This window comes from Trichophyton verrucosum (genome assembly GCF_000151505.1).
Source record: "Trichophyton verrucosum HKI 0517 chromosome Unknown contig00767_1.f1.exp, whole genome shotgun sequence".
NCBI lineage: Eukaryota > Fungi > Ascomycota > Eurotiomycetes > Onygenales > Arthrodermataceae > Trichophyton > Trichophyton verrucosum.
In genome coordinates, this window is record NW_003315256.1 from 65,509 (window position 1) to 75,985 (window position 10,477).

The window sequence follows — 10,477 nt, forward strand, 5'->3', positions numbered from 1 at the left end:
AAAGACGAAATAATCAACCATAGAGTTAATATGTGCCGAAAGCAAAAAATAAAAGTCATGCATAATGAACAGTACCTTCTACCTGGTGGTTCTATAGCTAACGGTGGTTTGAGACACGGCTTTGGTGGAGATAACCATCGTGGGTATAACAGACTTAGCAGGTACCCTATGGTTCACCTATAGTTGGCATAGGGCGAAGAAGATTTGCAATACAGATGCCGATCACTACATCATAGTTAGACTAATAGGACAGAAAGCCTGCTTCGGACTAACTTACAAGGTCCATTGGAAGCTGGCATCGGGGGCCCTGATAACCAAATCCATGCACCGAAGCTCTTCCTCTGTCAAAGGGATTGCCTTGGAAGTAGCTTCAAATAGGGGAGTGTTATAATGATCATTGCCGCACCTTATGGCTGCCATTTCATAGAACCGCGGATAGAATCCAGCATAGCCCCAGTCAAGCAGACATATCGACTCGTCTTTTTTCAGTACCATGTTCCGACGGCATAGATCCATATGGCAAAGAACAAGCGGGTAGGGCGTCAGGTCAACGGTCTCGTCAATTGGCTCAATCCGCTTGTTGACCCAGTCATTCACGTCTTCTAGGGACCGGAACTCCCTTTTGGCGCCACCATCCCCCCACAGAGTCCCTCGGGGTATGCCGCCGCCAACAGGGCCAGGCACACTTCCCCCGGCTATCTGCCCTAGGTGGGCAATTATCTTGATCAGTTTCCTTGTGATCTCACTGTCTGAGCCAATGTTGTTCCGAGTTTTCAGATTTTGGCCGGGTATATATTCCATGAAGAGGTAGCCGTTCAACTTGGCATCCAGAGATTCACGGTGCTGGCAATAGCGATACACTCTCGGGACCTGAACGATCTTGGGATCGAGGTGTTGATAGGCATATTCTTGAGTCGCCGCTTCGCCGGGAGAGACACCGGGGCCGTACTTGGCGACGATATTACGAGTGATCCGGACAACAGGGTCGCCCCAATTTGAATCATTGATTTTTCGGCTATGCTTCAGGCGGTGCGAAATACTGATGAGCCAGTCTTGAGGGGCACGCTGGATGAAGCTGGCCGGGAGGAACCACAGCAGCCACCCCACAACTATCGTTATAGCAGCCGTAAACATATTATTATAAGCTTATAGGAACAAATGGAGACACCCAGAAACAAAAAATAAATCAAATAAAAGGAAACGTCGTGACTTCGTGGGTTTGGGCATCAGGGCAGAAACGAGGAAAAAAAAAAAGTTTGTAGCATTTGGAACGGCGTTACAAACACGCAGGCCGTAGACTCCTTTTCGCCAGTATGAACATGATCAACATTTCCGGAAAAACAACCAACTATGCGCTCGCCTGCCGAAGAATCGAGATGCCAACTAAGAAGGCAAAGAAGTGTTTAGTTTTGGCCCGCAAAGCGTCAACTAGACAGATATTTATAGGCGGCTATTTTAAGCTTCTTGCCGCTCGGGAACCATGTTATTAAGCGAAAAGAGTCCGTCGTATAAAAAAAAGTCGCGCACGTCATTTACGTGGACAGCTTCCTAGATCTGAACGCCATTGATACATTGAACTGGCAAAAGAATGTCGGGTCAGAGGGTATGACGAACTTCGGTCACTATCGCCATGAGATGACGGCATAGAGGGTGAGCATGCAGAGCAGCAAGGTAAAGAAGACGTACATATTTCTAGTCGCCTTCTGCACCTGTGCGTTATAGCACTCTTCACACCTCTTGAAGAACGATATGGAGGTTGGTCCTGGGAAAGGGAATGTCTGGGATTTCCTTGCCGAGAAACTTGCACAGTGGCTCCCATCCGTCCTCAACATCCCATTCCAGCAGCTGATCCTTGGGTACGAGACTCCGTACCCGCTCGCAGTGCTCCATCAAAACGTTGATGGAATTTTTTTGAAAATCGCCTCGGTAAAACCAGTTCAGGGTACCTCGATAATAACCTTGCTGGGCCCAGAAGAGCTCAGCATGGAAGAAACTTTTCAGCCAAAACATCCAGTCCTTTGAGTGCACGATAATTGTGTTCTTCACGCTCCTATGCCATGCTCTGACATCGCGTCTTGTGTTCAGAATAACTTTTGCCTTGGGGTATGCTGCTATAAGCTCAGCAGCGAAGACCGCGGCAGCATGGTCCGTCATGGCGGCACAATGGCCCACCACTCTGTCAAAATCTGCAGCGGTAATAGAGAGCTGTGCCGAATTAGGATGGCTTGCATTGTGCTTCAGTCTCTGACGATGAAGGAGGTACCATGCTTTATCGTCTGGGGGATTCATAACAACGTCATATCCATGGTAGGTATGCACATAGCCAAGGTGTATTAATGCTGTCCGAAGGGACCAGGTGCCACTCCGAGAAGGCCCAACACATAGCACTTCCATCGGCCGTGTGCGAACACGGCATGGCGGGTTCAAGGGGTAAAATAAATTCTTTATCTCCTCCATTTCTAGGGGTGTAATCTGTATGTAAACGAACGTCCTCGAGACTATCAGATCTGAGACGGGCCTGGATTGGATAGCGATTATATAGGTTGGCTCTCAACTGCCAAGCAAACCAAGTCAAGGAAAAGGGGAAGAAAGATGATAACTGGGATGGACGTACCCTCAGGCGCGTTATATATGGCCTGATAACCTCCACCAATATATACCCTCTTTCAGCCATGTATTCACAATGCTCAAAGAAATGGTGGACTTGCAGAGAGCTGCTTGATGTACCCCTGTACATCAACTGCCTAGCCGTGAATTGGACATGCTTAACGAGAGCAGGCCTGGTTAGCATTGTCATGACAGTGACACGGTCTGGTTTTGACTCGGATGGTTGGATCTTAGCTCTAGAAGTTTGCATATAAACCCCGTCGCAACCCAGCTGACTTCAAGGATTGACTCGAGGTCTCGCTTGAATCACGAACTACATGAACATCTGCAGCCAGGAGTAATCCGTCTCAATGGAAGAGAAAATGTGCCTGCCATGCAGGCAAAACACGAGGAGCCATCTCAGCCCACTCAAATCCCCAGATTGATCAAACTTCCCGGCCCTAAGCCTAACAAACCCCAGGCGGGCCAGACTTGAATGACCAGGTATGTTCGTTTGCTCAGAGAACTGAAAGAACGTAGAGTGGCGTTGATTAGCGTGAATGTTGCACAGCGAAGATACAAGCGAACTGTGATGCGCGGAATTGCTGCATGATATCTGTGCCAGTGATGCTGCAATAAAGGCATTTTGTTAATCCTTGGGCCTCTTTCTCTTCGATCGAAAAGAACAAAGAACTGCCTTGCTCTAGAACAGCCTCCAGTCAATGATACGTCCCACTACAAGTCGTCTTCTTTGCTCCTCTCTTCTCCAGACAACCTGAAAGATATGATATTTATTCCGGTATTTTCCACCAGCATATACGGAGTAACCGGGAGACTACGTGGTTTGAGCTTCTATGAAGACAAAGGACATAGAGACAATACGTCCCTTTATATAGCCTTGGTAATGACCAGGGAATCGTCAACCTTCTCTTCCAAAAACAGAACAATGTCATCGATTTCGTCTGGAATCTTGTGCCAATTTCCAAACTCGGGATACCATTTTCCATGTAACATTCATTTTGAGCTACTCTGACAGCAAATTAGACGTCCCTTTCTCCGTGGTGGACAAAGACCTTAGGATCCGCAGAGCCATGGCCGAGAAAGATTGGAACTTTGAGATGGTTTAACGTTGGCTGTACATGCTGTGTTCATGACTCAAACTCGTCTACCACAGTCTCCGGCAGAGGCGGAAGGTTGGGGATGTCACGTATATAATCCATGACTTGGTAGATAAGTGGTCGTGCTGCATCACCATCCCGCACGCAGCATAAAAGTAATAATTTTTCGCCTTCTATGGCTCGGCTGCACTATGTAACTCCACAATCTTATTATACATCGTCAAAAGAGCTTCCCCATCAAAGATACATTCTGGATCCCGTTCGCTATCCACGGCAACTTTCCATTGTCTCAAAATTACCTTGCACATTTTTTGGATAGTTTCGCTCTCATCATAGGAAGCATACATGTGGAGAAGTAGTGTATCGGCGTAAATGTTCAGGACGGACACCATTTTAGAGTCTTGAGAAAGAGTTTCGACATAGCGGAAGGGTATCCCGTAGATATCTTCAAACCCGGTGGCCCATTTGGTAAAAACGGTAGTGCGGCCACGGCTGCTGAGTAGATGGCGCAAGATCGTAATGTCCATCAGTATGGAGCCGCCGTGAGCGACTGCATTTCTTTTTGCTCGATAACTTGGGCCTACCTTGTGACCTGAATGTAGTTGATAAATCGGCGCTCGAAGCTCCATCATGGTCATGATTGAGGCGTCGTATGCTCTCTGAGACTCGCTCTTCGTCTCCTCTAACGCTTTTCTGAAGTTGCTATTCGTCTCCTCCAACGCTTTTTCTGACTCTTCAACCCTTTTACGCAAGCCTCGGAGTTCTTGGAGTAGGCCAACACCATCCTGGTTTCCACAGACGCGCTGGCTTCGGTCAAAGACAAAATCTGTCGTTTGAAGGCTTCGGGCAACACTTTCTTCTGTGTCTCCAGGCATAATTTTCAGCTCTTTAGATATGATACCCTGCCAATTTTGGCCCTGTTCGATAGTGTTAGATGCTGGTGTTCGCTGAGTGGGAAGTTAACTATCTTTGAACTTGCCTCTATTTCTACTAGCGGGTCAGCCGCCTCCTGCCCTCCTGGTCGATGACGTTTTCTTGCGTGTGCATTCTCGTCCTGGGGGCACGATCGTTTCATGCTTACTAACTAAGTTAATTATTGTAAAAATCAGAGACTTGAACGTCAAATCACAATATCAATTTGCCTCACCTGGTATTAACGATGGTCAGGAGGGAGAAGGCAGAGGAGGAGGAAGTCGACTCTGTGTACAACGAAGTCCAATACCCCAGCAGACGCAGAGAAGAAAGCGGTTATCGGGGGAGGAAGGCCGGCCTGTCGTCACGACAGGGCCAAGATGGTGAGTGTGAAGTCGAAGTCAAAGTAGAAGTTGAAGTCGAGGAAGAAGTCGAAGAAGAAGAAGAACGTGATAAAAATGAACTTGATGAAGATGAGCTTGTCGAAGTCGAAGTCGAAGTCGAAGTCGAAGGCGAGGAAGAAGTAGAAGAAGAAGACGAAGAAGAAGAAGGGATTGTTGTGCTGGCGCGGGACAGACGCGTTTTACTTCTAAAATGGGAACCAGCAACACACCCCACAAAGGAACAACACAGGCAGGTTCTACTGACTGGGTAGTTTGATGACTTCCATGAGATTCCAAAGAGAACAAGGAAGCTGCAAGATATCCAACGAACCAACTTGGAAACGACTCGAAATTTATGGAAGTAGGAGGTGTATATATATACAGTCACCTACATATTGACCATACTAGGCATAGGATACGTCTATGTCTCTGCCGATACTAACCTGTCTTCCACTAGACAGGTTGCTATTCTGGCCGCTTGTAGGCCCAAGATCTTCCTTTACTTTCATTCCCCGGCTGTAGAGAGCGCAGAGGCCTTTTGAGTCCCCTGGTATGGGAATTCTAGATGTCTCCGAGGCTCTCAAGTCCGATAAAATCGTTTAATATGTCGCTTAGGTATGAAACTACATTCCTGCTATTTGCAGGCAGGTCAATAGTAACGCCGAAAGGTATCTCGCTCCAGCAAAGGGGTTACATAAATTATGCCGCCGCAAAGTCTAGGAGGTTTTTATTAACCAAAGAGATTGTTTTACATCAACTTTCCAGGATTCGACATGTTAATTGTGCAGATAGTCAAAACACTGGGTAACGGTGGCACCCTGGTCATTGTGCAGCAGATTTCCCGCGGCGACTGGTTGGCAATATCAGAACTTATGTTGCGAGAAAACATTACCGTCACCCTGGCAACTCCATCTGGATATCTATCCAGCAGTTGTTTGAAAATGATAGCAATTCTCATAGTTTAGGATGCCTATGGAATATACGCATTGCCTCGTTTATTCCATTGATCCAGAGAACCTCCAATGAAAATTTGTCTTTTAACAAAATAATCAACCTATCACAAATCAAGAAAATTCTCAATTGGAATAACTATAATCCGTCAATAACGCTTTCACGTGACTCTATTTTCTCCCTTCAGTTTTTTTTTATGGAGAAAAGAAGAAGAAAAACAGCAAAAATTCACAAGGAGAAAAAAGGGGCAAAAGGCGGAATGGAGAAAAGGAGGCGACGGGGAGGAGCAGGACGAACGAGGCTCGGTGGGGGTCAAGTACGGAGTAGTTAGGGGATAGACAGCAGAGGATGGTAGAAGGCTGGCTTGGAACGTGTTGAAGGACAGTGTTGGAAGACAGACAAAGGAGCCGAGTATCGTAATCGTAGCGGTCAACCCAGCAAGGGGCCTGCCAATTGCTCTCTGTAGATACAAGTTCGAAAGCAACGCGAAGAACGGCAGAGGCGCAATATAAGATTAAGCAGGGAGTCCAGTGTCTCTGAAGCAGCGGAACCTAAGTAATAAGCAACCAAGCATTGCTTTTGTTGGTGGAAAAAGACACGAGAGTCCGCCCTGTCTTGCGCTTGACCTGCGTTATGATCAACGTGTCTCCCAGCTCCGAGAAGTTCAAACACCTACAACCCTCGACCGGCGCTCCCTGGACCAGCAACCTACTTCTACCAACCTCCCTTCTCCCTCTCTTGTACTCCTAGATAACCTCGCAGGCTTACCTGTTCTTCTTTTTGTCCTTCGAGTTCAGGAAAATATAGGCGCGAGTCTGCTCTCTAACCGGGGCCGAGTCGAATGAACGCCAATCGATAAATTCCGCCGGATTGAAATCCACCCCCCGGTTCTTCGCGGTGTTCCCAGGAGACAGAAAGAGACGCTGAACATGAAGCTCCGAAACATATTCCGCCTCATGGCCTTGCTGGTCGGCGCTGGTGCCGTCGACGCTGCGTTATACCGCCGAGATTACGACGCCCTCGACTACTTTGCGGTCCATCTACACTCCTCCGTCTCGCCAGCCCAGGTAGAAGAGTTACTAGGAGCTAGACATGAAGGCCAGATAGGAGAGCTGGATGGGCATCACACGTTTTCCATAAAAAAGGACAGAGGTGTAGACCTGGATGGGATACTCGAAGACCTCAAGAGAAGGTCTCTGCGGCGGAGATCGTTGGAAGCCCGTGGCGAGCCTGCCGGGACAGATGGACTGGACGGGATACTATGGTCAGAAAAGCTGGTCCCGAGGAAACGACTCCATAAACGAGTGCCTCCGCCGCCGCTTGAGCTCAGTCAACGTATACCTGAAAAGGCTCCAGATCCTGCAGCCCAGTCGAGGCAGGGTGAGATTGCAAACGCCCTAGCCATACGAGACCCCTTGTTCAAGGAGCAATGGCATCTGTTTAACGCGTTTACGCCCGGAAACGATCTCAATGTAACGGGTTTGTGGCTGGAAGGTATTACTGGGAAAGGGTCGATTTCAGCCATTGTTGACGATGGCTTGGATATGTACAGCAATGATCTCAAGGATAACTACTTTGCGAAAGGCTCCTATGACTTTAACGAGATGAAAGCGGAACCTCGACCTATGCTCGATGACGATAAACATGGCACTAGATGTGCCGGCGAGGTTGCAGCAGTTCACAATAATGCCTGCGGCGTGGGTGTTGCATACGATAGCAAAGTTGCTGGAATTCGCATCCTGTCGAAGTATATCAATGATGCAGATGAAGCCGAAGCCGTTAACTATGGATTCCAGGACAACCAGATCTATTCTTGCTCATGGGGCCCAATTGACGATGGCATGACCATGGATGCACCGGGTCTCTTGGTCCGTCGAGCGATTGCCAATGGTGTTCAAAAGGGCCGTGGCGGCAAGGGCTCCGTTTTTGTCTTTGCTGCCGGAAATGGAGCAGGCCACGATGACAACTGCAACTTTGACGGTTACACTAACAGTATCTTCAGCATTACCGTGGGTTCTGTTGACTGGAACAATGAGCACCCCTACTATTCCGAATCATGCTCCGCGCAGCTGGTTGTGACGTACAGCAGTGGAAGCGGTGGTTATATCCATACTACCGATGTGGGAGCCGATACTTGTTCAGGCTCCCATGGAGGAACGTCCGCAGCTGGTCCCTTGGTTGTTGGTGTCATGGCCCTTGCTCTCCAGGTTCGCCCAGAATTGACCTGGCGTGACCTACAGTACATCCTTGTTGAAACTGCCGTTCCTATAAACGAGACCTCCGATGGATGGCAAACTACGAGCATTGGAAGGAAGTTCAGCCACGATTTCGGTTATGGCAAGGTTGATGCATATTCCACCGTTCACCTGGCCAAAACGTGGAAACTCGTCAAGCCCCAAGCTTGGTTCCACTCGCCATGGTTGAAGGTCTACCACAACATTCCTCAGGGCGACAAGGGAGTGTCTACTGCTTTTGATATATCTCCCGAGATGCTCAAGGCACATAACTTGGAGAGAGTTGAGCATGTTACCGTCACGATGAACGTCAACCATACACGCCGCGGTGATCTCAGCGTCGAGCTTCGCAGCCCAAGTGGTGTAATCAGCTACCTTAGTACCGCTCGAGCTCAAGATTCTGAAAGAGCCGGATATGTCGACTGGACCTTCATGTCTGTTGCTCATTGGTAAGTCATCTCCGGGTCCGCACCGTGCTTGTCAAGCTTTATCACTAATCCTTTCCATGTAGGGGTGAAAAAGGAACAGGAGTCTGGACCGTCATTGTCAAGGATACCGTTGTTAATGATCACAACGGAACATTCCTTGACTGGCGACTTACACTATGGGGAGAGTCTATCGATCCCAAAATTCAAAAACTACACCCTCTGCCAGACGCTCATGACCATGACCATGATACCGCCATTCCAGCGCCGCACGTCGGCACAGCCTCCGTCCAGCCAGGACCGACTAAGACCAGCCCTCCCTTCCGCCCTACCGACCACATCGACCGACCAGCTCGGCCAAAACCAACAAGCTCCAAGAAACCAACTCCTACTACCACTACCACTGCCACTACCACTTCCACTGCCACTGCCGCATCCGCACCTTCGACCGGAGCATCAGGAGAAAACTTCCTTCCTTCTCCTTTCCCAACCTTCGGTGTATCAAAGTACACCCAGATCTGGATCTACGGCTCTATTGCCCTGATAATCGTCTTCTGCACTGCACTAGGCGTATACTTCTGGATTCAGCGTCGCAAACGCCTACGCAACGACCGCAATGAATATGAATTCGAAATGGTAGCAGAAGAAGATGAAGGCTTCCCACTCAGCGGTGCTGGTGCTAGAGGCAAAAAGAGCACTCGTCGCGGAGGAGAGCTGTACGATGCATTCGCCGGCGATAGTGATGATGAAGACCCTCTGTTCAGCAGCGAGGAGGATGATTCGAACGAATATGCCGATGCAGCTGAAGATGACGACTCTTACCATGATGAAGGACCAGAAGTCACTCCTCCAGAGTCTACCACTAAGTCATGATGACAACCAGACATTTCATTTTCCTCCCATTCTTCATCATTATTAGACATGCATTTCATTTCTTCCACCGGTTCGCCTCAGCACGGCTTGTATTGTTTTGACTACATGAGTGATTCCCCTTCTGTTGTCTTCTCCATCCAAGTCCTCTTCTCTCTCTTCTCTCCTCTTTCCGCTTTATCTAGCTGCTTTTTCTTTCTTCTTCTTTTCTTTTTTTTTTTTCGTGGATATATTATACATGTAAACACCATAATTGTGTCTCAATGGCGTTGTTTTCTTCTTATACATGCTTGATTGATTCTTCATGCTCTTTTTACCAGGCTTGTTTTTTTGGTATACTCTTTTTTCTCATGTTGTTGACATTTTATGGGCATGCATTTCCCCTTGCTGTATTGATACGAAGCCTCATATCTCCATAGGGTGGACTCTGAGAACCAAATATAAATCGGGATGAGCTATGCTGGCAAAACATCTATCTAGCTGAGTTAGGGGTTGGCCGTTACTTATTAGATGGCAATTTTTCTACCGGGCAGAGTTAGAACCAAATACCGAGGTTGTTGCGTCTTCATGGCCACTTTAAGTAGAGGGAATTATAACAAGACCTTGCTCTGATTCTAACTCCCCTAGGCAAGAGACATTCAAACCCTGGCTTTAAACCACAAAGCTAGAACTACGATTGTAGTCATGAACATGGCTTCTCCATATGAATGCAAGAGCCGCAGCGGGCAATACCTTCAAATATCGACTCTGTAAGAAAGACAGCCCAGCCCCTTTAGTAGCAGAAAAAAAGAAAGAAAAGAGGAACTTTGAAAATAAAGATGCTCTGTTCCAGCTCAACTCGTCAAGAGGTATCTTTTTGGGCGCTAAATGTACAACAGAGAAAAGGCTATGCACGACCCGAGATAGTAGTAGTTATGGGGAACATCAAAGTGTCGACCAAAAAAAAAATAAAAATAAAAATAAAAATAAAAATAAAAAAAATAAAAATAAAAATAGTA

At 47.7% G+C, this 10,477-nt stretch overlaps 5 protein-coding genes across 5 annotated transcripts; 2 read left to right on the forward strand and 3 right to left on the reverse strand.

The window, feature by feature from the left end:
* Positions 1-273: 273 nt before the first annotated feature.
* On the reverse strand, positions 274-1,134 carry TRV_06668 (uncharacterized protein; the record flags this gene model as incomplete). The annotated part of the gene is made up of 1 exon (XM_003019278.1): positions 274-1,134. One exon carries the CDS (start codon positions 1,132-1,134, stop codon positions 274-276), a length of 861 nt encoding a protein of 286 aa, XP_003019324.1.
* Positions 1,135-1,728: 594 nt separating this feature from the next.
* On the reverse strand, positions 1,729-2,857 carry TRV_06669 (uncharacterized protein; the record flags this gene model as incomplete). The annotated part of the gene is made up of 2 exons (XM_003019279.1): positions 1,729-2,472; positions 2,615-2,857. The coding sequence occupies 2 exons, from the start codon at positions 2,855-2,857 to the stop codon at positions 1,729-1,731; spliced, it is 987 nt and encodes a 328-aa protein (XP_003019325.1).
* Positions 2,858-3,877: 1,020 nt separating this feature from the next.
* TRV_06670 (uncharacterized protein) lies at positions 3,878-4,579 on the reverse strand (the record flags this gene model as incomplete). The annotated part of the gene is made up of 1 exon (XM_003019280.1): positions 3,878-4,579. The coding sequence occupies one exon, from the start codon at positions 4,577-4,579 to the stop codon at positions 3,878-3,880; it is 702 nt and encodes a 233-aa protein (XP_003019326.1).
* Positions 4,580-4,863: 284 nt separating this feature from the next.
* On the forward strand, positions 4,864-5,271 carry TRV_06671 (uncharacterized protein; the record flags this gene model as incomplete). Its single annotated transcript, XM_003019281.1, has 1 exon — positions 4,864-5,271. One exon carries the CDS (start codon positions 4,864-4,866, stop codon positions 5,269-5,271), a length of 408 nt encoding a protein of 135 aa, XP_003019327.1.
* A 1,608-nt stretch (positions 5,272-6,879) lies between these two features.
* TRV_06672 (uncharacterized protein) lies at positions 6,880-9,482 on the forward strand (the record flags this gene model as incomplete). Its single annotated transcript, XM_003019282.1, has 2 exons — positions 6,880-8,633; positions 8,696-9,482. 2 exons carry the CDS (start codon positions 6,880-6,882, stop codon positions 9,480-9,482), a joined length of 2,541 nt encoding a protein of 846 aa, XP_003019328.1.
* Between the last annotated feature and the right edge of the window lie 995 nt (positions 9,483-10,477).